The 26011-nt window shown below is 40.9% G+C and overlaps 3 protein-coding genes across 8 annotated transcripts in view; 1 reads left to right on the top strand and 2 right to left on the bottom strand.

Annotated features, from left to right (window-relative positions):
• Positions 1-4307: 4307 nt before the first annotated feature.
• Positions 4308-10092, top strand: LOC124137598. 5 transcript variants are annotated; one of them, XM_046503975.2, is made up of 6 exons: positions 4535-4695; positions 4945-5041; positions 5683-5835; positions 6706-6826; positions 7279-7465; positions 8889-10092. In XM_046503975.2, exons 2-6 carry the CDS (start codon positions 4957-4959, stop codon positions 8943-8945), a joined length of 603 nt encoding a protein of 200 aa, XP_046359931.1. In that variant the 5' UTR covers positions 4535-4695; positions 4945-4956; the 3' UTR covers positions 8946-10092. The 5 variants fall into 5 exon arrangements, with proteins under 5 accessions (XP_048254889.1, XP_046359931.1, XP_046359930.2 ...); XM_046503974.2 differs by having other exon boundaries at positions 7279-7810; XM_048398932.1 differs by lacking the exons at positions 4535-4695; positions 8889-10092 and adding an exon at positions 4308-4408 and having other exon boundaries at positions 7279-8308.
• Positions 10093-14795: 4703 nt separating this feature from the next.
• On the bottom strand, positions 14796-22415 carry LOC124137599 (DNA translocase FtsK-like). 2 transcript variants are annotated; one of them, XM_048398931.1, is made up of 4 exons: positions 21777-22415; positions 21103-21692; positions 16266-16353; positions 14796-15990 (listed from the first exon to the last, which is right to left on the bottom strand). In XM_048398931.1, the coding sequence occupies exons 1-4, from the start codon at positions 21913-21915 to the stop codon at positions 15689-15691; spliced, it is 1119 nt and encodes a 372-aa protein (XP_048254888.1). In that variant the 5' UTR covers positions 21916-22415; the 3' UTR covers positions 14796-15688. The 2 variants fall into 2 exon arrangements, with proteins under 2 accessions (XP_048254888.1, XP_046359932.2); XM_046503976.2 differs by having other exon boundaries at positions 21103-22414.
• Positions 22416-25690: 3275 nt separating this feature from the next.
• LOC124137630 (flocculation protein FLO11-like) overlaps positions 25691-26011 on the bottom strand; it is a 35716-nt gene continuing 35395 nt past the window's right edge. Inside the window, exon 5 of the mRNA XM_046504025.2 lies at positions 25691-25945. Within this exon, the coding sequence (XP_046359981.2) occupies positions 25796-25945 (150 nt within the window). The 3' untranslated portion in view covers positions 25691-25795. The remainder of the gene's footprint in view (positions 25946-26011) is intronic.

The following is a 26011-nucleotide window of genomic DNA, read 5'->3' as shown; positions in this document are numbered from 1 at the left end:
AATAAACAAATAGCTAAAACTTATTTGAGCAGCGTTCAACAAATATGCTGTTCCTTGAGACAAAGCCAGTTAATGCTAATCAAGAACACTAACTGTTGAAAGTCGAAATAGAATCCAGCATGTGTCATGAATATTTGTGCTGTATAAGTGAAAATAACCACATTTCTTTCATGAAGCAATCTTAGTGCTACGACTGTTGTAAGTCTATGTTAAACTGTGGTCATGGGTGGCCCAGTCATCTAAGGCTCCGCAGTTTGCTGTGCAGAGTTGCATCCCTTGGTCACACCAGAAATCTATGATTGTGGGTTCAAATTCCGGTTCTCCCCAAGTATGTTTGTAGTTTTGTCAGCGCCATACCCATGCCCATGTGTTTTACCAAATTGTTAAGTCTGAGACCTTCATAACTTGGGCTTTCCTCTGTTAAGCTAACACACCATGATATAACTGGAACACTGATTCGCTCTCCTGGTAGACTTGATGACAGGGTCATTATCAGTAACTGCCTTCGTTATGACTTTTTTGTGTATCGTTAAAAGTGCTGCCCTCTGGTATTGAGACCATTCATGAAATTTTGTCAGATTAATTTGAGAAACTGTCAGACATTTGGTTGTCCCATTTGTATCGATTCTACCAGCATGTCATCGTATCCCAATTGCGTGGATCGATGCTCGTGATGTCAATCACTGGATTGTCTGGTCCAGACTCGATTATTTACAGACCGTCGATATATAGCTGGAATATTGCTGAGTGGGGCGTTAAACAAGAAACAAACAAACAAAACCAGTACTCAAAAGAAGCAATGACATGGCATGACATAGTAACATGACAATTGGGTGATCCTTAACTTCTTTGAGGAGCATATGTAACACCAAGTTACATTGCAGTAAACTTTTGTTTTGATCTGCTTCTAATATCCCATTTTGTACACTGAAGGCCCAACCTGGTCTCTGACCAACAATACCCTTGCATGATATATTTGTTTTATAAATAATTGGTTACGAAAGTTTCATGATAATAACATCTCAGTCAATTGTGAAATGATTTGGTAGCTTGTTTAGGAGAGACATAGTCTGTCCTAGGCCCTTTTGAGGTTGCTAACCACAAGACGTGCTCTCATTTGTATTTATTGTAGTGGCTTCATGTTTGCTGTACATAAATATTAAGATGAAATCATCCATCATGAAGAACTCATCCTGATGTTTCTGTTTATGGCTGCTTGAGATTATCGTTACTTAGTTCATTGCATTTCTTCCTGTGGGGATTCTCAGTTGTCAGGAACTGATCATTTGATATTCTAGATAGAGGGCCTGGTATTTTGTTGAAAAAAAATATTTGGTCCCCCCAAATTCCTTAATAAATATTTTATGCTTCAGACTGTTGAAAAAAAAAGAAATTTCCTGCCACAAAAATTACATTGTTGCTTGGTGTTTTCTGAAAATAACATTCAGGTTCATAGTTTTAATTACAAAATATCTGTTTTTTTCGGAAGCCTTTTAGGGCCATTTGTTTTTTTAATTTTTTCGATACTATCTAGAAATTTCAAGATACTATCTTGAAATTTTTTCGATACTATCTTGAAATTTCAAGATACTAAGTTGAAACTTCAAGATACTAAGTTGAAATTTCAAGATAGAGAAGTTGAAATTTCAAGATAGTATCGAAAAAAACAAAAAAACAAATGGCCCTAAATGGCTTCCGTAGTTTTTGTAGCTGTAGCTGAAAAATTATATAATCTTGATACAAAATCCCAGGCCCCTAGCCAGAATATCAAATGGTCGGTCCCGAAGAGGCACCCAAAAGATCCGGTGTACAGATTTGGTGACTCGGTTGACTGCATATCTTTGTACCCCAATGTACCCCAATGTACCCCAATGGCCTACATCGTTACTTACAATGTCAAGCACAGGGTTGGTTGGCCTAGACTTGACTGTTTACAGGCCACCTTCATATGTCTGGAATATGTAGAGTTTGGCGTTCAACAACAAACACACATTGTATTTATGTACATGTTTTGCTCTAGACTTGTGGTGGCACAGGTGGCCGAGTCGTCTTTGGCGCTGCAATTTGCTGTGCAGAGTTGCGTCCCTTGTCCATAGTAACCTATGATTGTGGGTTTGAATCTAGGTTTGCCCCAATTATCCTTCTAGGTTTGTCTGCACCATACTCAGCCTCATGGTGTTCACGAAAGTGGAAAGCATGTAAGACCTTCATCACTGCAGCATTGCTCCGATATCAAGCTGTCATATAGCTGGAATATTGCTGAGTGCAGCGTTAAACAACAAACCAACCAACCAACTGATATCAAGCTGATATGCAGCGATATGACTGAAATACTGTTCAAAGCAGAGTTAAACCAATTTCCTCACTCATTTTATTCCATGTATAAAAGATGCTTAGTAAAAGGAAGACATGACATGCATGATGGATAGTGTCAAGATTAACACAAGGCCTGTACCGATGGCACCACCTGTATCTTGTACTACTTCTTTGAACACAGAAGTAGTGAACGGTGGAATAAACTAATTGTGAACATGTTGGCTTATTGTGTGGGTTCTATTCCCAACATCAGTAAAAGATGACAAACCTGTTCCCACTGTACCAAAGTGTTATATGGCTGGAATATTGCTTAAAGCACTGTAAAACCATCCTCAATCTAAGTTCTTTATCTTCAAATTATTTTGTGTAAGTAATGCATGGTGTTCCTTATATTTAGTGTATGTTATAAGATTAACCTTGTCGGTACCAAGTATTTTGAGACAGTGTTTGTATCAATATCAGTTGTAATTCATATCAATTTGTTTTGAATTTTCTTAGTTACTCCATTTTGGCACATGGGATTTTGAGCATTGTTGATTGCCTTCTCGCATTGGTTATGTACAGTGTATATACAATTATGTAGTGTAATCATGAATATGCATATATTATGCACCTGTTCAGTCAGCTGCTATGATAAAAATAAATTGTTATGGTTCCTTACCAGAAATGTCTCTGTTTGTTCACATCTCACTGCAGTTTGTTGTGCAGAGTTGCACCTCTTTGCTTCCAAGAGCTGTTGTCATGGATTTGGGCGATAATGATCCTTGATGTTTCGTGATGGTCTAGTGTTGTTTTCTGGTCAAGATATATATTTTTAGGATGTTGTGATAGAGCTGTAATATTGCTGACTGTGGCATAAAATAATATTTCCTCACTCACATCATCCTGACCTGTACTCAGATCTAACATATAAAAGATCCACAGGTGAAACAATTTTGACCAGTTATCAGATCTGACTAGCAGAGACAAAGGTTTCTCCCTCCTTGTCAGAAGTCTGATTAAACAAAAATGTCTACAGGTCTACAGCAGTCGGATTTAACCAAAGGAACCACAGGTGTCACTGCCTCGACATTTTGTCAGATCTTGCCAAAGGATGCACAGTTTTCACCTTACTGACAAGTGGTAAGATTTTGGATCAGCAGGTTCCACCCTCTTGGTATCTAGAGAATGTAATAGAAATTATACCAATCATTTTTGTGGTGTATCAACCCTGTGGGCATTCCAGGTTGGAGTATGTCCACAACATCCTATGCTGGTTGTAGAGGCGACCAAATGGATCAGTAGTCGGGGCTTGATGAAATGGTTGACATTGTAGATCGTTGTTCACAATATCAATCACTGGATTGTGTGATCCAGACTCGATTATTTACAGGCTGCTGCCATATATCTGGAATAGTGCCGAGTGCGGCATAAAAACACTATAACAACAACAAGGTGTATCAATCAGTACCATTATTGACATAGCATGTTTGGACAATCACATGGGTCTGAGAGAAGATGTCAGTGATTGGACAATCAGACGGTTCTGAGATAAGATGTCAATGATTGGACAATTTCCTTATTAAACTATAAGCCCGTCATATAAGAATTTCTTCTTTCACACACAATTTCAAAGAGGTAAAGCTTGTAATAAACGTGGGAGGGAGCGTCTTTTTACTTTAACGCAGAGTAATCCCCATGTTCCTGCTGTGATGTTTAAGCCGGAACTGCATAAACCAAAACCAAAACAAAACAACAAAAATACCCCCCCCAAAAAAACCCCAAAACAACCCCCCACCCCCCCACCCTATAAATAAAACAAACTACATAAACTACATAACAAAACACTTATTTCACCATAATTACTTATTCATATGCCATTTTATGTGAAAACAAAGGTACATAATTATATGTATATAAAGTAACCATTGGGATACGATCCAGGATCCTGGGTAGGTTGTAGTTCATACTTACATTTTGTCATCCAATTGCAAGAACTATTGGAGTTATCTGCCCTTTCGGCTTTCGTAAAACTCCGTGCATTGAAGAAATGTGCTCCGAAAATGAATGAACTTCAAGTTAAGACTAATTGTTACAATGTATAACCTTTTGGGTGCGTTTGTTTCAAATGTACTCTGTTCCCTAGTTCACGTGAAATTAGGATCACGAGTGAAATGCAAGCAATTCCGATAACCCTGCAATGAAACTGCAACCCTTACGTCGCAAGAAGCATGCCTGGGTAGGTCACGTGACGTTGAGTTCGCTGCGTCTGTGAAGTCTGTCGGTTTTGTTCAAGTCTTAGATCTACTTATTTTTTAAACTCTCGTTGTGATTGGAATGTAAATGCGTACAAATCGAGGAAACAAAATGTGACCAAATCTCCCCGGATTTGTTTAATAGGTATGAATCTTTGGTAACGTTTTAGGTAAAACCAAAAGGTTCCACTACTGGCACTAGGCCTATCATTTTATTTGTAATTAGGGCCTAAAATGTTAGTATCAGAGTACGGGAGAATATAAGGCTCTCGCGTTATTTTAAAGTTAGTTTCTTACTTTTTTTAAATTCAGACAATCTATTTTCATTTGGGCGATTGTCGAAACACGTAAGTAAATTTACAGCAGCAAATCCACACTCATAATATTTTCTAAGCCTATTTCAGACATGAAAACCCTACCGCCACTAGATCTTGCAGGGGTATCTCCAAGTAGAAGCACATCGTCCCATTCATCAGAAGCAATTCCCACACGTAAGTTTCATAGATCAATATATATATGTCATGAATTTCTCACGGGGCTAGCGTTTTCAGGTGATGTCATGTCATCAGGGAATGGTTTGTCTGTCTCTTCAAATACTGCTCAAATAGTCTGTATGGTGTGTTAGATTTTAGTAGCGATTAAAACTTATTACAGTAAACTACGGTTATAACGAACACGCTTATAACGAACTGACGGATATAACGAACTTACATTTTGGTCCCAACTATTTACTGTAGTTATGCTGTATATATGCTTATAACGAACTACGGTTATAACAAACTAAAATGAGTCCCGTTGAGTTCGTTATAACCGTAGTTTACTGTACTCTACATATTTTACGTGAGACAATAACTGTGTTTCTGTCTAAATTACTCCTGATAACGGCCCTGATAACCAGTTGCTTATGTCTATGTTACTGTGTCTTAATGTGGTTGAGTACAAGTTAAAAAACGTACTGTTATGTCCCCCTCCTTGTCAGATTAACTTCAGAATGATGAAGTGTAAAGAGCCACCAACACAAACGGTAGATATATTGGCAAAGATATATTCAGCGAAATAGGTTAGTTGTATTGTGCCTGTGTATTTAAGACATGATGTAAATCTGACAAGCCCATGTTTTTCTTTGACACAGATAAGAATGTGAATGTTAGCGACCTGGTTGAGCAACCTCGTCCTTCTCCGTCCAATAGTGAGGAACTGGTTCAAAATGGTGCTCAAAGAACGACTACTTGCCATGTCAACACAGAAGACACTGGTATTGGACTGCAAGATATGAAACTAAATGGTAGGAACATTATTCATTGGCATCGATGTGATGTGAGGTAGACTCGTACTGTCATAATGTGGTCCAGAAGTTGACAATGTGAGCATCAATCAAATCCCCAGGTAGGATGACCAGCAAAGCACACATGGTGTAATTCTTGTATTTAGTTCCATATAACACCGACCTAGGGTACTGTGATTCTGGGCTACAAAAAGTGCAATTAAATACTGGAACATTCTGATATTATTTTCTAATGTGCTATGTTTGTATGGATGTCATACAAAAATCAAATTAAAGAAATTTTAGTATGTGTTCTTAAGAGTTTGTGATTTTTCACTTCCTAATCTTAGTTATTTTCCTTATTTGCAATTTGCAGCTACCATATCCATCGTTTATTCTCAGTCTGGGTAAGAACTTAACACTAGCCTGCTAGCCCTGGGCTAGTACAAATTCCTGCTGGCTAGTACAGATTTCCCATTTTCTTAATTGGTTTAACATTCAAGGGCATTTTATCTTCACCCCAGCTAGTAAAACTTTTGAGCTTAGTTCGAATCTGTGACTCATCTGTTCTATATGTTGGCAATTCTAAATCACCCAATGCCTACAAATCATAAAAATATTTTAAAACCTTTTCTTTAAGTATACTCAATTCACCAAATGTGATCTTTTGATAAGGAGTACAGACCTTTATTAAGGTGTAACATCACCTTCAAGATTGTCCACTTACAGAGGGATGTGCATGCACGCACCTGTGTGCATATGTTTTCGATTGTAATTGGTTAAAAATGTGTGATTTAGAGTTATGGCTAGAACAGGAGTTCAATACCGAATATATTCTGTGCCTACAGTATTACAGGGTGTTTCTAAAATCAAACTATAACGTCTTACCAGATCACTTCCTAAACCAGTTCGAACCCAGTGTTCAGAGCAAGCTGAAGATGATAACAGCAGCACACCAGAATGCTAAGAAGTACTTGGACATTACAGTCACTGCGCTCAAGAACCAGAAACAGTAAGTATGTGCTACTCAGTATCTATTAAAGAGGGTAAGTACCGTCTCCCCTCTCATACCCAACAATAACAGGATGGAGCTGGGATCGTTCCATGTATCCTTTCCTTTGTACCCATCACTGGATGCAGCGTGAACCAAAATTTCCTCACCCATTCACGTTCATATTTGACCAATTTATGCATCAGTAATTCTTTGGGCATTGACTAAAGCCGTATTGAAAATTATAAACATAGATACCACAAAATATAGCAAATAGCCTAAAGAAATTTGAAGTCACAAATAAAATCATTCTTATGAAGATCTAAGGCTAGTCGGATAGGTATAATGACTAGTCCTATCCTAACAGTAACTTAGATGGTAGAATGTGCCCATATATATAGGTATCATGCCAGATATCAATCTCATAAAAATACTGGCTTTATAGTGAAGGAATATTTCTACCCCGGTTTTAGATACCTCAAGTACATGTCCGAGCAGAACAAAGAGTACCAGGTGAAGCTTGAGAGCCTTGAGTTAGAGCTGAGACGGGAACAGGCTCTCAAGGACAAGGCAGAGCGAGACACCCATATGTGGAAAGCCCAGTGTAACAAGGCCGAGGCCACCTTCAACAAAGTCCAATCGCGTAAGACACAGATACAGGTTAGTTTGGCTCAGATGTACGACAAATACGACTCTCTGATGTCGGAAAATCAGTCCTTGAGGAGACTAGTAGAAAACCTGTCTTCAAGCGGGGAGGAGAAACGACTCTGCTTGATGCCTGCCCGTAAACCAAAGCAAGCCCCACCAAGAACTGTGCCAGCTGAAGCTAGGAGCGACACAATGGTGCGTTTGCCTCCAATTGCCAAATCAAGTCGGAGCAGAGCTCTGAACAAGACCAAACGGCCAGGACAGACGTCCCTGCCACTTATTGAACAGGATAGACTCAATCTACAAGGCGACATAGAGACAGCCACATCCCTAAACCAGTCTCCATACCGATCCGCAGTAAGAACACCAACTCCTTGGCATAAGGGCAGTGAAAATAGCAACAATAGTTGCATGGGGGAACGTTGGTATCAGTGATTTTGAGTGACTTGAACAAGCCTCTCATATCAATAATCATAATAGCTGTTTGGCTTCACCTAGCTATAGTAATGGCTTGTCTTTCAACATTCCTCTCAAATACATTGAATTGCCTCTACCTATTTGGATAAGTGACGTTGTGCATCTAGTTGATATTATTCATGTCTGACAACCAAACAATTTTACATAGCAGGGATCAGCCAAATAACTCGACATTGATTTAGTTGGCCTCATTTCAGTTTCGCATTGTTTTATCATTTCCATTTATTTCAATTATCCCCTTTATACTTGTTGAGAGACCAGTGAAGATCCGGGGTAGAATACATGTAGGTCTTCAGTAACCCATGCTTGCCATAAAAGGCAACTGCTTGTCATAAGAGTCGACTAATGGGATCGGGTAGTCAGGTCAGGCACGCTGACTTGGTTGATGCATGTCATCGTATCCCAATTGTGTATATCGATGCTCCTGGTGTCAGTCACTGGATTGTCTTGTCCAGACTCGATTATTTACAGACCGCCGTCATACAGCTGGAATATTGCTGTGTGCAGAGTTAAACAACAATCAAACAAACAAACAAACAAGCTTGTTGGGAATTGATTGCTGAACATCTGAAGATATAACTCAAGTCAAGACTAACGAGTCTTTGCACAGGGCGTTTTGGAATGTTTTCTATCTGTATACAAGCAGAAGAGAAAAAGAACTCTGGTATGTTATGTAAGTTTTGGGTTGAAAATAAGATGATGCGGTATGAAATACACGCCTCGAACCCACATTGTGTATGGTAGTGCATGAATCGTAAAATGGAACTCATGTAATATTTTCATATAGGAGTGTTGCATCAACAAGGTTAGGCGGAGTGATCATAATTACATCAGTTTCCCCCCATGATTGCTTACAAGTGTGACTTCGCCGTTTGTTCAAATCTTTTCAACGAGACGAACGATGCCACACTTGAAATGTATCTTGACGATAACACCTAAATGTATTCAACATTTTCAGATCCTTCTTCCAATATGGCCGTGTTTGCTGGTTGGTGACGTCCTCTGTGATAAGTGAGAGATAGCGGACGACTGTTCCTTATAATAGGATGGGTTGAGCTCGTGAGCTCTTCTTGTTGTCTACGCGTTTCTGTGTCTGTTGGGTATCATGGTTGACGTATATATTTATATCAGTATGTTTTGAGTATATGGAGATAAAAGCGGGTTGTGCACACTTTGCGTAATCCGCTGAAAATGAGTGCAGCTTTGCGTTAATCTGCTGAAAATGTATGCACGCTTTGCGTAAATCTCCTGTAAATTAGTGCACAGTTTGCATAAATCCGCTGAAAATGTGTGCACGCTTTGCGTTAATCTGCTGTAAATGTGTGCACGCTTTGCGTAAATCAGCTGAAAATACGTGCACGCTTTTCGTTAATCTTCTGAAAATGTGTGCACAGGTTGTGTTAATCCGCTACGCAAAATGCACACGCCGGTTTGTGCGTTCACACCCCAATAAACGCAAAATATATAGACGTAAGTTCCTAATTGACTAAAGTTGTCCTACATATATATTGTATTGACGTGTGCTCGTATTCAACCCTCGCATTCTCTTCTGGTTAAACTGTTTCAAAGATGCAAACTCTTGGTGTGTATACCCATCAATTTAACACGAGATTCCCCTGGGATTTTCAGTATAGCCGCCAAGATGCTTGCATTAACTGAGATATAAAAAGATCTCTGGACACTCACCATACAATGTTTAATTCCATTTGTTTCAGTTTTGATTTTTGTAAATTTTGGTTTAGTCCTTGATGGACTCTAATGTATTTTACATTTAAGGTTACAGGGTTCAATGTATTTTTCAATATATGAGTATCTAATGATTAATTTCTGAATAATAGCATGTAATATGGTATTACCCATAAAATGTGCTTGTTACACAGTTAAACATTTACATTTGTTGCAGACTGAATTCTTCTTACTTTAAGGTTTCAGAAGTTGGAGCTTTGTGTTAGCTTGCATCATATGACAAAGTCTTACATTCAATTTAATTTACTAGTTGTGACAGTTTCATTTTCATTTCATTTCAGGTATTCTATGGTATATTGAAATTACAATTTGAGAGAGTAGAAGTGATAAAACATTTTAATTGTTTATAAATGTTGACATGTTAAGATAACGTCAGGCTTGATTTGTTGTATTTGAATAAACAAAACAAATCGTCACTGGTCCTGCTGACTGCATTAACACACACACACAACAACCATTTCGGGAACCTTCAAACCATGTGAGGTCATGTCGCCCAGTCGTCTAAGGCGCCGGATTTCGTTTTGCAGAATTGCGTCTCTTGGACACGCCAGAAATCTGATTGTGGGTTCGAATTATCGGACCGCCCCGAGTATGTTTCTTGATTTATAAGTATTATACCCATGCTCTAGGGTTTCACCAAATTGGTAAACGTCTGAGACCTGCATCACTTTAGACTCTTTTATACTATTGATTTTGACTACTCGTTAGATAAGCGTGTTTCGTGAAAGATTTATGACGAGTTTCAAAAATCAATACAGTAGTGATTTGGCCACGTAGACTCAATCTTCATCGGTCCGTGGTGACATCCGAAATACTATGGTGGCCTAGAGGGGACATCGCTTTCTCGACCTCAATTACGGCCGCGAGAAAGCGATAATACGAGACGAGAAAGCGTTGGCCGTGAAGATCCGGGGTAGAATAGATCTTCAGCAACCCATGCTTGCCGTAAAAGGTGACTATGCTTGTCGTAAGAGGGGACTAATAGGATCGGGTGGTCAGCCTCGCTGACTGGTTGATGCATGTCATCGATCCCAATTGGGTGGACCGATGCGCTAGGTGTCAATCACTGGATTGTCTGGTCCAGACCGCCGTCATATAGCTGTAATATTGCTGAGTGCGGCGCTAAACAAACAAACCAGAAAGCGATAACGCAAGACAAGAAAGCGATAGCACGAGTCCAGAAAGCGATAACACGATAAAGCGTGAAGGCGAGAGAGCCAGAAAGCGATATTTCCCATAATGTCCTACAGATAAAAAGGTTTGATGATAGACCCATTCTTACAATTTTCACCGCTATTTTGCCCTGTATAGAAGTTTTCAACATTTTGTAGTACTGAATGCTATCTCGTTTCGCTCGTTTGTTGCTTAAAGGGGAAGTGTACACGCAAAAATCACTTTCTTTCTTTTTCTAAACAAAACGCAATTTTAGAATTAATTAGTATCTGGGCTTGAAAATATACACTCATTTTTTTCACAGTGAAAGTAGGAAGCTCACAATAGTGTGAAAATGATATGCCGTTATGAGGCCTTCGTTTTTCGAGCTAAACAGGCCTGAGTTATCCCCCTTAGATTATGACGTAATTGGTGCCAATTCAACTGGGTCCCTGTCTATTCTCAACGCAAAAAATATCAAGTACCAGTTTGCGGTAAAACAACATGGCCTACGACACACTCCGGCGCAGTGGTGACTCAGCATAACACTATGCTGGCTGGCATCTGAGACGCTAGAATCACACACCCATACCTACACCACGTGAAGCGGCTCTAACAAAGCATGATGACGTCATAATGTTTATCAATTGGCACCAATGACGTCATATTGCAAGGGGCATAAGCCATGGTGTTTTTGTTGTGGAAATAGAACACTTGGTAAATGTGAAAAATATAAATCGTTTTAATGCGAAAAATATGTTAATTAATTGTGATATCTTTATATTTTTGTCTATGACACTTCTAGGTTAACACTTTTAATGTGGAAAAAGTACAAGAAAAATAGGTTAATTTCCGTGTGAACTTGCCCTTTAACACCGCAACTCAGCAATATTCCAGCTTGATATGCACAACCCCCCCCCACAAACACACACACCATGACACTTCCGCCACCGAAGGAATTTGTCGAATTCACGTACACGTATGTTGGGCAAAACGCTCATTTCGACGACGATAAACACGTTGTCTTCCATCTCGCTGGTGAAGAAGAAATAGGGATTCAACGCAAAACCACACTCGTCTCCAGTTTCTCAAATTTCAAGGCTGTAAGGTATGGCATCCAACGCAAGCATCGCTGTCGATGGATCTGTTGCAAAGCAGGGACGATAACTGGTCTTCTGGGTCGGATTGCAGCCTCGCCAAGATGGTTCCTGACAGTCAAGTCCGATATCCTCCTCAAACCAGTGATGCGTCCTGCAGTTGAATGTAGCGATCATGTGCAGGGTGGTAACGCTTGGTCGGCCGGTTCTCGGACATCTTCCCGAGGCAAGAAAGTTAACTGACTCTAAAAGTCCAGTTTCCACCCTTGCCGAACTAGGCGATCGTAGCGCCACCAGTGGCTATTACGAGTTATCTCCTTTCTATGCCTCTCCTATTGACCAATCAGATTCAACCTCTCGTATCACTTGCATTTCTTTCAAACAAAACGGTGGCGCCCAGTCAAGACGATCTGATCGATAATCAAGATCTATATTGTGATAAAACGAGTCTTACATCGCGAAGTGCATCAACTCACGTGAGCACCTTGATTAAAAACATAAAAAGATTTAGAAAATATCTGTTGACAACGAGTTAGCGGTGCACATGCTTTGCAAATCCTGCAGTCGACCGAAATCTGCATGACACTCTACAAACCGGATTTCGATTTCGCTGCGCGATTTTGATTGGACTATGCATAGACTCGTTAGTCCAGCCAAAATGTAACTCCATAATACCAGCCTAGTTCGGCAAGGGTGGAAACTGGACTTTTATAGTCAGTTAACTCACTTGCCTCGGGAAGATGGTTCTCGGACGGTCTGCAGTGGAAATGAACTGTGTGTATCGGTCACAAAGGCGGCAAATGGTGCTGTGGTGGACGTTGAAGTGACGTGCAACAGAAGACTGTGATTCCCCTCTTTGGATACGTCCAATGACCATGTTCCGATCGGCTGTACTGAGTCTCGGCAATTTTGAACTTGAAAAATGTTGACAATTGAATGGCCAATAATGAGCTCAGGCTTGCCTTTGTATAGACACTCCCACGAGTTACGAATGCCATAACTTGCACGTGCATTTTGCTTTACTGTTTTCCCCCATGACATTTTTGAACAAGTGTGAAAACACTACGGTTTAAGACATTGCAAATCGATAATGGCTGCGTTTTGACGCACCGTTTGTCGAATATAAGGCCACCAACATTTTCCAATAACATATATCTAATTTATAGACCTGATTTTTTGTGTAGTCAGGTTTAATGAACTACATAATATTGCTGAGTGCGGCGTTAAACAACAAACAAACAAACAAACAAACAATGAACAACACACTACCTGTGCGTTTCTTTTTTTGAAGAGTGTATGACAGCTGATTTAACATATTTAAAGATGATCGTAGTGATGCATTTCATATTGTTATCAACGTTAACTGTGTGGCCACAATAATAAGGATGTCTCTCCATATGTGTAGTTTACCCAAGTACACATATCATCTGTGATAACACCATTGACACAGCGACGGGAGCGTTTATGTAACCGCGTGGTAAAAGCGTTCACTCGTGCCGAAGAGCCAGGTTCGACGCCACACATTGGTACAATGTGTGAAATTTCTAATGCCCCCGCCGTAAATTTGCTGGAATATTGTTCAAAGCGGCGTAAAACCATACTCACTCACAGCAGTGTTTATCAATAAATTATACTTGTAGATTTGTACACAAGAGACGCAATACAAGTTGGTCATAAATCAAAGACAGCGTGATGGTCCCATAAAACTCCTAAATCATACAATTACTTTTTACGAAGAATTGCGCAGATTGTTTAAAAATCGCCTACGTCTGTACGGTTACTACGTGTTAGTGAATAATGAGTAAATTTCAACATTCCCTCCATGGAAATAATTTGAAATATGACGAAAAAATCTCCGCTCTCTTTTATGCCCCCCTCAGACACCCAAAATCAAGAAAACACACAACATGAACGCCCTCGACCACAACCCACTCTTATATCCGTATGTTAAATGGTCAGCCCCTTAATGATACAACGTGTGGTTTAACAATTCATTACTATGCTTGTCGTAAGAGGCAACTAACGGGATCGGGTGGTGAGGCTCGCTGACTTGGTTGATGCATGTCATCGTATCCCAATTGCGTGGATCGATGCACATGATGTCCATCACTGGATTGTCTGGTCCAGACTCGATTATTTACATCCCGCCGTCATATAGCTGGAATACTGCTGAGTGCGGCGTTAAACAACAAACGAACGAACTATTGTTTTACATATATACGTTTTATCGTATAGAAACACAGGCGACCCCTACAGTGGCAAAGAGGGGATATTGCTTTACCTCGAGAAAGCGAGAAAGAGATAACACGAGGCGAGAAAGCGATATACTTATCGATTTTTCGCCTCGTGCTATTTCTTTCTCGCCTCGTGTTATCGCTTTTTTGCTTTCTCGTGGCCGTAATTGAAGGCGAGAAAGCGATGTCCCTTCTCGGCCACCATAACATACCGATGGGCAATTTGTTCCCAGGAAAATAGAGTCTAACTCTTCTTGAGAGGGTTTCCTATTTTCTAAGTAAGATAAGAAAAAATGCAAGAAACTTTGACGCATGCGTGGCATCAACAGGACGGAAAAACATCAATATGTATGTTGAAAAGTCAATAAGAAATACATTTTGTATTTTAAATCAGGAAATATTGTTTTAAATCGCCAAGTGAAAAAACTGGTGTAATCAAGTGCACCCCATGCGACGTCAGTTGGCCTAAGTTTGTGTCACGTGTCTGTGCAAGCAGGGTAATGTCGAAGGGTCTTGCGCGTGCACCGATCTCTGCGCCTATCTTCGACTCGAGTGCAACCGTATATAGTGTGTCCTCTCTATTTTTGGATACCTAATGTCAGTACTAGTGTTGGAATAACGCTGGATTTCTAGTTATGTACTTAATATACTTTATTAATAGACCCATTGCGTACAACATAAATCTCATAAAACCAAAAGAGAAAAAACATTTTTGTACTGGTATCAGCTGCCAATATCGGAGATTTAGTCCAACGACTTCCAGTGGTAGTCTTTGCAGTAAACGTAGTCGTGCAATCATCTGATTTCGAGTGGAAAGTCACAGATTCTGTAGTGGGAGTGTCATACTAGTTTGTAATGAAAGTCTGGGTCTTCTTGTGCTAATTTATATGCTTTCGTGGTGGTCTCATACTATTTCGTAGTAGTAGTCTTTGATCCTCTAGCTCTAGTTCTGTATGCTAAAGTGGTGGTCTCACACGGTGTCGTAGTGGCAGTCTTAGATCCTCTAGCTCTAGTTCTGTATGCTATAGTGGTGGTCTCACACGGTGTCGTAGTTGCAGTCTTAGATCATCTAGCTCTAGTTCTGTATGCTATAGTTGTGGTCTCATACTGTGTCGTAGTGGCAGTCTTAGATCATCTAACTCTAGTTCTGTATGCTATAGTTATGGTCTCATACGGTGTCGTAGTGGCAGTCTTAGATCATCTAGCTCTAGTTCTGTGTGCTATAGTGCAGGGCCCCGTTCCACAAAGCGATCTTACCGCTACGATCATCGTAAGCCTATGTTAAAGTATGGGAGTTACGATCATCTTAGCGCTAATATCGCTTAGTGGAACGGGGCCCTGGTCTCACACGGTGTCGTAGTGGCAGTCTTAGATCATCTAGCTCTAGTTCTATATGCTATAGTTGTGGTCTCATACGATGTTGTAGTGTTAGTCTTAGATCCTCCAGCTCTAGTTCTATATTCTATAGTGGTGATATTATTTCGTAATGGTAGTCTTAGAATCCTCTAGTGACGCGTCTCATCTCATCATCATATTTTGTAGTGGTAATCACCAGAGTCTGGGTCGGCAGTCTTAGGATCGCTTGTAGTAGGCCTGTATTCTTCAGTGGTAGTTTCCACATCATCTTCTGTAGTGGCAGTTTCGGATCCACTAGTGTTTGACCCTCTAGTGGCAGTCTCGTCATCTGATTCCGAAGTGGTAGTTGTAGACCCCCTAGGGGTTGTTTCATAAGATATGCTTGGATTAGTACTTTTAGTTGAAATGGCATCACTGGATCCCGGAACACCAGTTTTAGGCTCTTCAGTCGCAGTGGTATCAACGATGGTCGGTCCTGTAGCCGAATTAAGATTGTCAGGACCCGATTAAACTGACATTTAGTCCCCGAAATATAGCAAACTTATTTAAAGATATATATCTACAAAATAAAAATAATAAAATCCAATGAAGCCCAGAACAATCCTTAATTTCAGGATCTGAGGCAATCTAGACTTCCCAACTCATTCTGGACTTGAGTTGGGCTCCTTGGAGAGGGTCTGGAGAAAAGAGAACAATATCTAGAGATCAAAATCCACTCAAACGCCTGGCATTAAAACAATATGTACTCACCCAATGGCAGACACACAGCCCCTGAAGTCATAGGTATGCACATCTCCATAGCCTGACATGGGCGGCCACCACACAGACGGTTTGCTGCCTGCGTAAAAATATCATGACATTTATATATGCATACGCTTTTTGTTTTGAGGTGACATACGGGGAAAACGACATATACATAAAAGTAACCGTTGGCGCCATTTTCAGCAGGGACAGTTTTCTGGTTGGTTTGTTGTTTAACGCTGCACTCAGCAATATTCCAGCTTTATGACGTCAGTCTACAAATAATCGAGTCTGGACCAGAGAATCCAGTGACCATCATGACCATCGATCCGCACAATTGGGATCAATGACATGCATCAACCAAGTCAGCGAGCCTGACCAACCGATCCCGTTAGTCGCCTTTTACGACAGAACAGATTCCTCTGGGCATAAAAGACAACATGACGGTGCCAGTTATATTTATGGATCACTGAAAATCAGTGATGTCAAAAAAGGGTAAGCATTCTTGCCCTTCCGGTAGCACCAGCCACTTTCACAATAAATGTCTGTTTGGTGCCTGACGACACGCAGCAGTACTCCTGCCATACGACGGCGGCCTATAAGCAATCAAGCCTTAACCAGACAAAGATATTGCAAAGGTATTAATATATGGATCCATTTGTTACCAGTATGTTATCAACGTCTTTATCTTACGCAAACCATCGTAAATATCTTAATTTAGCCCTGTTAAGCAAATTATGTTACATTTGCCGATTTACATTTGCAAGAAAGTGTAAGGTAGTTAATCATAAAATTGATTGTGTTCCGCAACAACTAACTTGGCACAACAAGCAGAAAAAAACATTTTTTCTGATATATTTAAATTCATTACCTTTCTGGAGGCTTACGTACATCAACGAACATGTTTGATGCAATGCTTTTACCGATTTTACCTTACAGATTTATTGGGAATTAAGTGATGTGAATACGTAGATAGAATATATTCTAAATACTTAAAACTGCCAAACAATGTAACTATCCATGCCGTCCTTGGTGAATGTGGAAGACTTGAGCTGTATGCACATTATGTCAAGTGTATAAAAATACTTGATTAAACGAATTACCATGAACAGTAATCAATTACCTCAACAAACATATCTATTGTTGGTCGTATATCTTGGGCTACTAAAATCAAGAAAATTATTTTCAAGTACAGATTTGGACATGTATTGATAATACCAGACGGTGGGAATTCAACGATGTTTCTGTCTCAACTTAAACAACCTGTTCTGGGCTGTGGCTCTCAAGAATGGCATAGCAATATATTTCTTTAATCTTAACTTCAAATGTGCAACGTGAACGTGCAATCGGCATGTTGCAGACGGGAACGTCCGTAGCTGAAGTTGCAAGGACGATGGGTTGTAGTCAACGGACTGTTTATGATTTACAGACGCGTTTACAGCAAACGGGTACCACCGCTGATCGCCCTCGGCCAGGTCGACCACGTGTGACGTCACACGCAGAGGATCGTCAGATTGTCTTACGTCACCTCCGTAACCGATTTTTGACGGCTACATCAACCAGAAATGAACTGTTTAGGGGTAGACTGAGTGCGCAAACTGTTCAAAACCGTCTGAGAACTGCTCACCTTCAAGCACGACGGCCATACTGCAAGCCGATTCTGACTCAATTACACAAACGTCAACGTCAATTGTGGGCACAGCGACACTTACGATGAACTCAGAGGAATTGGAATCAATTCGCCTTCAGTGATAAATCCCGATTTAATCTTCGATTTGCTGATGGTAGCGCGTGGGTGTGGAGGCGCCGTCATGAACGTTACGCCCAGTGTTGTGTACAGGAAGTTGACATATTTCGAGGCGGAAGTGTCATGGTGTGGGGTGCTTTCTGTGGCAATGCACGTTCCAGGCTTCTTGTCATCCGTGGCAACTTCAAGCTGCTGCTTACCGCGACCAGGTACTGGCACCAGAACTTCTGCCTTTTATGGCAGCACATGGACTCGGTTTGATCTTCCAACACGACAATGCCAGACCCCACACAGCAATTTTGACAAGGAATTTCCTTCAGAATGGGGGAGTCAACGTCATGGACTGGCCGTCAAGGTCTCCCGACCTCAATCCCATCGAACACGTCTGGGATGCTCTTGGCAGAAGTCTGCCACCTCTTCAGAACCAACCACAGAATTTGCAAGATCTTGGCACCATTTTGCAGCAACAATGGCGTCGCCTTCCCAATCATGTGTTCACAAGCATCACAAGGTCCATGCGGAGGCGTTGTGTGGCAGTTGTCAATGCACATGGTGGCCATACACGCTAGTGAACTTGTGTGCCATCAGATTCTCGTGCCTGGGACTTATGATTTAAACTGTTGATGTTATTACCGAATACCGTAGGTGCTTGGAACAAATTATGGTTACCACCGTTAATTAAAATCCTTCTTTGGACATTAATGATTAAAAATTACCTTCTCTGATACATTTGTCCATTGTATATCATATATGGGATTACTTTTAAAAATGTGAAGTTTTTAATTTGACTCAGTATATATTCATATATATGAAACTTAAAATGTTGCCCCAATGTAATGTTGTTATATGTATATATTGATTAATAAGCAAAATAATGAAGAAAACCTCACTAACTCAGAATAACACAAATGTCAGTCGGTATTGTGTATGCCCACCACCAGAATCAATCCACACCCGAACTCGACCTACATCTGTACTGTTTTTATAGTGAATAGTGAGAATTTTTTTGCATTCTTTCCACATGTTGAATTTGACATATAGAGAATCATTATATACTCTTCAAAAAAAAAGAAACGCAATATAGGGAAAGTGCTCGAAGGTAAATGTTAGTCCATCTGTCATTTGCAGATTACGTCAGCGATTCAAACAAACACAGACAGTACGTGATAGACCAAGGTCAGGACGTCCTCGTGTGACAACAGGAAGAGAAGACCGGTACGTCATTGTTGAAGCATTGAGGAGAACAGTCACAGCAAAAAATCTTCGAAGGCAACTGAGGGCTGCAGGAACAAATGTAAGTGACCAAACCATTAAAAACTGTATGAGGGAAAGAAACATCAGGCCCCGACGTCAAGCCGTTAGACCGCTTCTACTTCCGCGTCACAGAAAAGCCAGAGACGCATGGGCACGGCAACACCGACAGTGGACAGAGAACAATCTCCGTTCTCACTGCAGCATAATGACGGTCGTGTTCTTGTCTACAGACGGCGTGGGGGACGTTTTGCTGACGTCAACGTCCGTGAGCACAATCGTTTTGGTGGTGGTAGTGTCATGGTGTGGGCCGCCCTCTCAATTCATCACAGAACCAATCTGTACGTCATCAACGGGAATTTGCATGCTGTTCGCTACAGGGATGAAATTCTGAGACCAATGGTGATTCTTTGTCTTCATCGAATAGGCCCACATGCGGTTTTCCAGGATGACAATGCTAGACCTCATCGTGCACGCATAGTCACTGACTTTCTGGGACAAAACAATGTTACTTGCATGGAATGGCCAACATATTCTCCTGATATGGCACCCGTTGAAAACGTATGGGATCTGTCAACGAGACCTGTTAGGGAGAACCACCCTCCACCTCAAGATCTGCGCCAACTTGCTCAATGGCTGAGTTTGGAGTGGCATGCTATCCCCCAGAACACACTACAGACATTAGTGACATCCATGATCGTCGTTGTGTTGCATGCGTGGCTGCTAAGGGCGGACACACTCGTTACTGACTTTTCTCTCATGGCCTGGGTTTCCAATTTTGACCCCAGTGACATTATTGACATCAACACTTGTTCACGTTATGAAATGTAGTGGATTGTTCATGATACTTTCTTACTGTTTACTCGGTCATTATTGAATTTACTACACATTGTCTTCAGTTCCTTTTTGATTTTAAGTGCAAACATATCAGTGTTCCCTAATTTCCACATTTCATATTTAAATGTGACACCTTGACGGTCTCGAGTGGGAAGTGACCTAAAGTGACCTTGATGCAGTGGTCGTTCAGATAGCTTCTCCTTGAGTCTGGGCCGATTTGACATGGTACTTCGCATGGTTGACACTCATTTCTGTACCATCCAGCGGTACAAAACCATCAACAAAAATAGCATTGACATTGCGATTATGTCCAACATCCTTGGCTCGTTTAAGAAAACTGTTGATTGCCACATCGTGAGTCTTGAAATGCTTCACAAAAGGATAATCAGACAGATTTATTGCGAGCGTTCAGCTCTAAGCTCCAGATTTTCTTATGTTCACATTTGTGCTCTGCCCGAAGTGGGCATTCTGGAGTTTTCTCTAACCTGCATCCCTAAGTACTTATAGGCCTGACCTTCGAAGAGATGGTCAATAACTCCTCTCTAAAGTAAACTGACCGATCCTCTTTCTTCTACCTTGCCACGTTTCAGATGAAAAATGTTGCATTTGTCGAGCCCAAAGGGTATGCCAATATCATTAGAAAAGGACTCGGCAAAGGATGTTTATACTATTCTTCTTCTTTTTATTACTATTTGAAGAATAGTATTTTATCATACTCTCGTATCTGTATCGTATATCGTATATGTCATAATATTTATAAAAAAATATATGTGTACTCGCAAAGCTCGAACAATAATGTCTTTTATTCCTAACATCATATTTAGTCTCGGCTAACGTCCTATTTATACAATTCCCGATTTCTCTGTTAATTCCCGATGAATCATTTCAACCCATTCGACAAAAGATGATCGCTTGTCATCACGGCATACATGTTTCAGTTGAGGTAGTATCAAGAAGGCATAACATTGCCTATGACAGAAAAAGTACTGAGGGATGTTACATGATACTTACAATACGAAAGGTGTCCAAGCTTCCATGTACCCAACCCGGTTCCGACATGGACGCACAACGGCTGCACATCCTGCCAGAAGGCTTCAGTAGACAGTGCCTAGTCTGTACCTGCCAGGAGTACGTGACACAGGGCTTCACATAGACACACATTGCGTGGCACTGCTGTTCAGTGGCTAGTACTGCGGTCAGGAACTCGTCCTCTTGGTTCACAGGTCCATGTGGGCTAGTCACGGGTTCTTGAGGGGTAGTCAGACCTCCATGTGGGCTAGTCACAGGTTCTTGAGGGGTAGTCAGACCTCTCTGTGGGCTCGTAACAGGTTCTTGAAGGGTAGTCAGACCTCCTTGTGGGCTAGTAACAGGTTCTTGAGGGGTAGTCAGACCTTCCTGTGGGCTAGTCACAGGTTCTTGAGGGGTAGTCAGACCTTCCTGTGGGCTCGTAACAGGTTCTTGAGGGGTAGTCAGATCTCCTTGTGGGCTAGTCACAGGTTCTTGAGGGGTAGTCAGACCTTCCTGTGGGCTAGTCACAGGTTCTTGAGGGGTAGTCTGACCTTCCTGTGGGCTCGTAACAGGTTCTTCAGGGGTAGTCAGACCTTCCTGTGGGCTCTGAACAGGTTTTTCAGGGGCAGTCTGACCTTCCTGTGGGCTCGTAACAGGTTCTTGAGGGGTAGTCAGACCTCCATGTGGGCTAGTCATAGGTTCTTGAGAGCTGGTTACAGATTCCTGCAGGCTTTCCAAGTCGTATGATGTATCAACAATAATTACAAACATAGTCACCGCAAACAGACACAAAGACAGCATGGTCTGTTTCAGCATTCGTCCCTCTCAAAGCTCACACGGGAGATACTATTTCAACAACCAATTATAGATCGTTGTATTTCACATCACATATTACGGTAGGTACTGTTAGTCCTCTCCAGTTCTTCAAAACAAAAACATTGAAGTGACTACTGACTGTTTTCCGATGATCCTCGTCACTTTCTGGATCACTCACGAAGTGTTCCTAAAGCGTTCAAGCATCATCCCCAGGCAACGTGACAACGACTAGTTAAATCTTGTGGTTCTAATATTCATAGAATTTTTGTGTAGAAAAACATCAACAAAAACTTACTTGTTAGCGAATACTCCATAACCTAATAGCCCATGATAAAGTATTGCAATGACTGAGAAAAATATGTTGAGGCTGGGACTCAATTGACTGCTGTAAATATTTGATACAGTGACGCCAATTAGATCAACCCGTTGAACAATCTCGTTGCATATATATATCGACGTTCATACACACCATACAACAACTATACAAACTAAGACGCAAAATATCCCTGTGCAGAGTTGCCGATTCGCCCAGGTTACCTTACTCCATCATTAGGCTGACAAGACGTGATGTAACTTGAGTACTGTTCAAAGCGGCGTTAAACCCACTCATGCGCAATACAACTTAAAATAAGTTATGCAGTGTTGCGTCCCTTAGGCGTGACGGAATCCTGTCACAGTGCTTTTGAATACCAGATTCTACAGTATTAATGCCGACAAAAATATGTGTCATCCTTCTAGTGATCGTTTCCTTCAAATAATTTGGACCTTAAACTCTGCAAGGTGCGATGGGGGGAGGTACTGCTGTGTGTCATTGCCGGTTCCACTTATTGTATGCGCAGCAAGCTATGCGCGCTTTCAGACAACTGTAGATAGTAGTCGAGTTTAAGATAATCGTACCTCCACGGTTGAAGATTTCGATCTCAGCTAAGATCGCGATCTTAAATCAAAGCCGCGTTACAATCGCGTTAAGATCGGTTTGTGGAAGTGGAATAGGACAATTGTATAGTGATTGTAAAGTTGATTGTAGCCGCTCAAGATCGATTGTAACTAAGATTGGTCTGTGCCCAGCTTTCCTTATAGGTAAACACTAAAATTTGTCTCTATATGTAGACATCTTCTTCGTAATAAATAGAACATTATATTCGTGTTCATGACATACTAAGTTTACGACACTCAGTTACAAAACTACAGTATTATTAGAATAACATTTAGTATTAGAAATAAAGTTATCTTAATTAAAAAAGGAGGAAAAAGAAAAGAAAAAAGTTTACGACACTCGTGACAAAATACCGGGATTTAGACACTGGAGTCATAAACATAGTATGACATGAACACTGATATAATATCCTCTGAGTTTGTATCTGTATGCATAGATCTTAATATGGAACAGATGAGACGGTTTTACTGGTATGACAAGAACACGGATATAATATCCTCTGAGTTTGTATCTGTATGCATATATCTTAATATGGAACAGATGAGACGGTTTTACTAGTATGACAATGGACACTGATATAATATCCTCTGAGTTTGTATCTGTATGCATAGATCTTAATATGGAACAGATGGGACGGTTTTACTAGTATGACATGAACACTGATATAATATCCTCTGAGTTTGTATCTGTATGCATAGATCTTAATATGGAACAGATGAGACGGTTTTACTAGTATGACAAGAACACTGATATAATATCCTCTGAGTTTGTATCTGTATGCATAGATCTAAAAATGGAACAGATGAGACGGTTTTACTAGTATGACAAGAACACTGATATAATATCCTCTGAGTTTGTATCTGTATGCATAGATCTTAATATGGAACAGATGAGACGGTTTTACTGGTCTCCTTTGTTCTGAGATCAATAGAAACCGACGGAAACTATCCAGAAAGTATGTTTCGTGTGGAAATAGTGATACAAGAGCAGCCAGTAATCAACAGTTTCTATAATGTGTTTCTGGTAAGTGTGCGAGTGTGCGGGGCGATGGGGTTGTATAGTGGTTAAAGTGTTTGCTCGTCACGCCGAAGGCTCGGGTTCGATTCTCACATGGGTACAACGTGTGAAGCCCATTTCTGGTGTCTCCTGATGTGATGTTCATGGAATATTGCTAAAAGTGGCATAAAACCACACTCACTCACACACTGTTAAGTGTGCACATTAACACTATTTCAAGATGTGGATACTCCCCTGGGGTGTCGTGCATGGCGATAGACATTGGTATTAAAAATAACAATTCTTACTTCATCTAGATAACGCTTGTTTGGTTAACCGATGTTGTTTGTACGAAGTCGTTTATTAACAATTTCAATGGATAAGTAAAATCTATCTTTCATATTAGAAGTTCATGACCGACAATGTTTGATGGCCCCCTCTTAGATTCTCATCGAAAGCTGACAATATATACCTTCTCCGTGTATTCGTCATTGCAGTTGGGGGCACGGGTGGACCAGTCGTCTAAGGCGCCGCGATTTGCTGTGCAGAGTTGCGTCCCTTGGGCACGCCAGAAATCTGTGATTGTGGGGAATCCCGGTTCGCCCCGATTATGTTTCTAGGTTTGTCAGCACCATACCCATGCTCGTGGGTTTCACCGAAGTGGTAAACGTCTGAGACCTGCATTCGGGCTTTCCTCCCACATTAAGCTGACACACCGCGATATAACTGTAATACTGTTAAAAGCGGCGTAAAACCAAACTCACTCACACATTGCAGTTAGGGGCGGTCGGGTAGCCTAGTGGTTAAAGCATTTGCTCGTCACGCCGAAGACCCGGGTTCGATTCCCGACATGGGTAGTTTGTGTGAAGCCCATTTCTGGTGTCTCCCGCCGTGATATTGCTGGAATATTACTAAAAGCATCAACTGAGCTTGACATGTGGTACTACTCCTTGATTTTGTTGTTATACACCGCAAATTCCAGCTATATCATCGCAGTATGTAAATGATCGAAAATGGGACATGCAAACCAGCTGTTTTTGCGCGAGGAGAATCCCGCGCCAGCCAGAACCTACTTGGAAATGCCCACGGTAATGCACAGGCAGTACGGGGCATATATACCGGGACTCACTCACTGATGCAGACTCGATTATATACAGACCGTCGTCATATAGCTTTACCGTTGCTAAGTAACTCGTTAAACAACAAACAAACAAAACATATAGCTTAATTATTGCTTAGTGTTGCGTTAACAACCAACCAACAAATTCGTACACCATACAGAAATACACTGACGTCCAACACAGTCAAGAAACGTAATGACTCCTCGTGCTATGCTGTTTCAAATATACTTAAGACCTGATCACTTATTATTTTTTGTAGTCAAAGTATCATTGATCCATTCACAAAGGACACGATTAATCAATGACGGACAATATTTTCTTGCATAATTAATCACAAAAAGCAATAAAATAGCGGACGTGAGGAAAAACAGATAACGTGTACTATAAACCACTCTAATTAAAACTGTTCGAAAAAGATACATGACGTAGTAAGATGGAGATTGTTTCATTATATCAGATGAAAGTTGAGTCGATAACTTAAATATTTTATTAGGCGTCGTTATTCTTGATTAGAATAGTTACAAACCCAATAGCGGAAATCTATATTTTCAAGTTCCGTAATTGGCCATTAGACTTTTTCCATTTCTGTGGTTGTGCAAACGTGATACCCGCCTCCACCACGTCACCGAGCCTTACCACCCGATCCAATGAGTCGCATCTTGCTGCCAGCATCTATAGGCTGTTGGGGCATAGAATCCCCAACGGGGTTGTCAATAACCAAAACGTTTCACATAAATTTATTACAGTAATTCCTCATGTAAAATCCGGCCACATCAGTCCCGGGGTAATGTTGATACAGAGCTGATACATAATTCACGCACGGGAATCATGTTTGAACTAATTCATAGATTGCTATGTACCAGTATCCCCCGCACAGCTCGTCTGAATTGCCCGGACAGACACTGGTGCAGTTGCGTTCGTCTTGAAGTGTGTGGTGGGGTGCTATGACATCGTCACAAAAACACTCATCAGAGTACTAAAATGGAATGAAAACTGCGATGAAACTACAGCATATCATCATCATCATCATCATCATCATCAT

Source organism: Haliotis rufescens, unplaced genomic scaffold, assembly GCF_023055435.1.
Source record: "Haliotis rufescens isolate VD_foot unplaced genomic scaffold, xgHalRufe1.0.p SCAF_19, whole genome shotgun sequence".
Classification (NCBI taxonomy): domain Eukaryota; kingdom Metazoa; phylum Mollusca; class Gastropoda; order Lepetellida; family Haliotidae; genus Haliotis; species Haliotis rufescens.
This window is presented reverse-complemented; position numbering and strand designations above follow the sequence as displayed.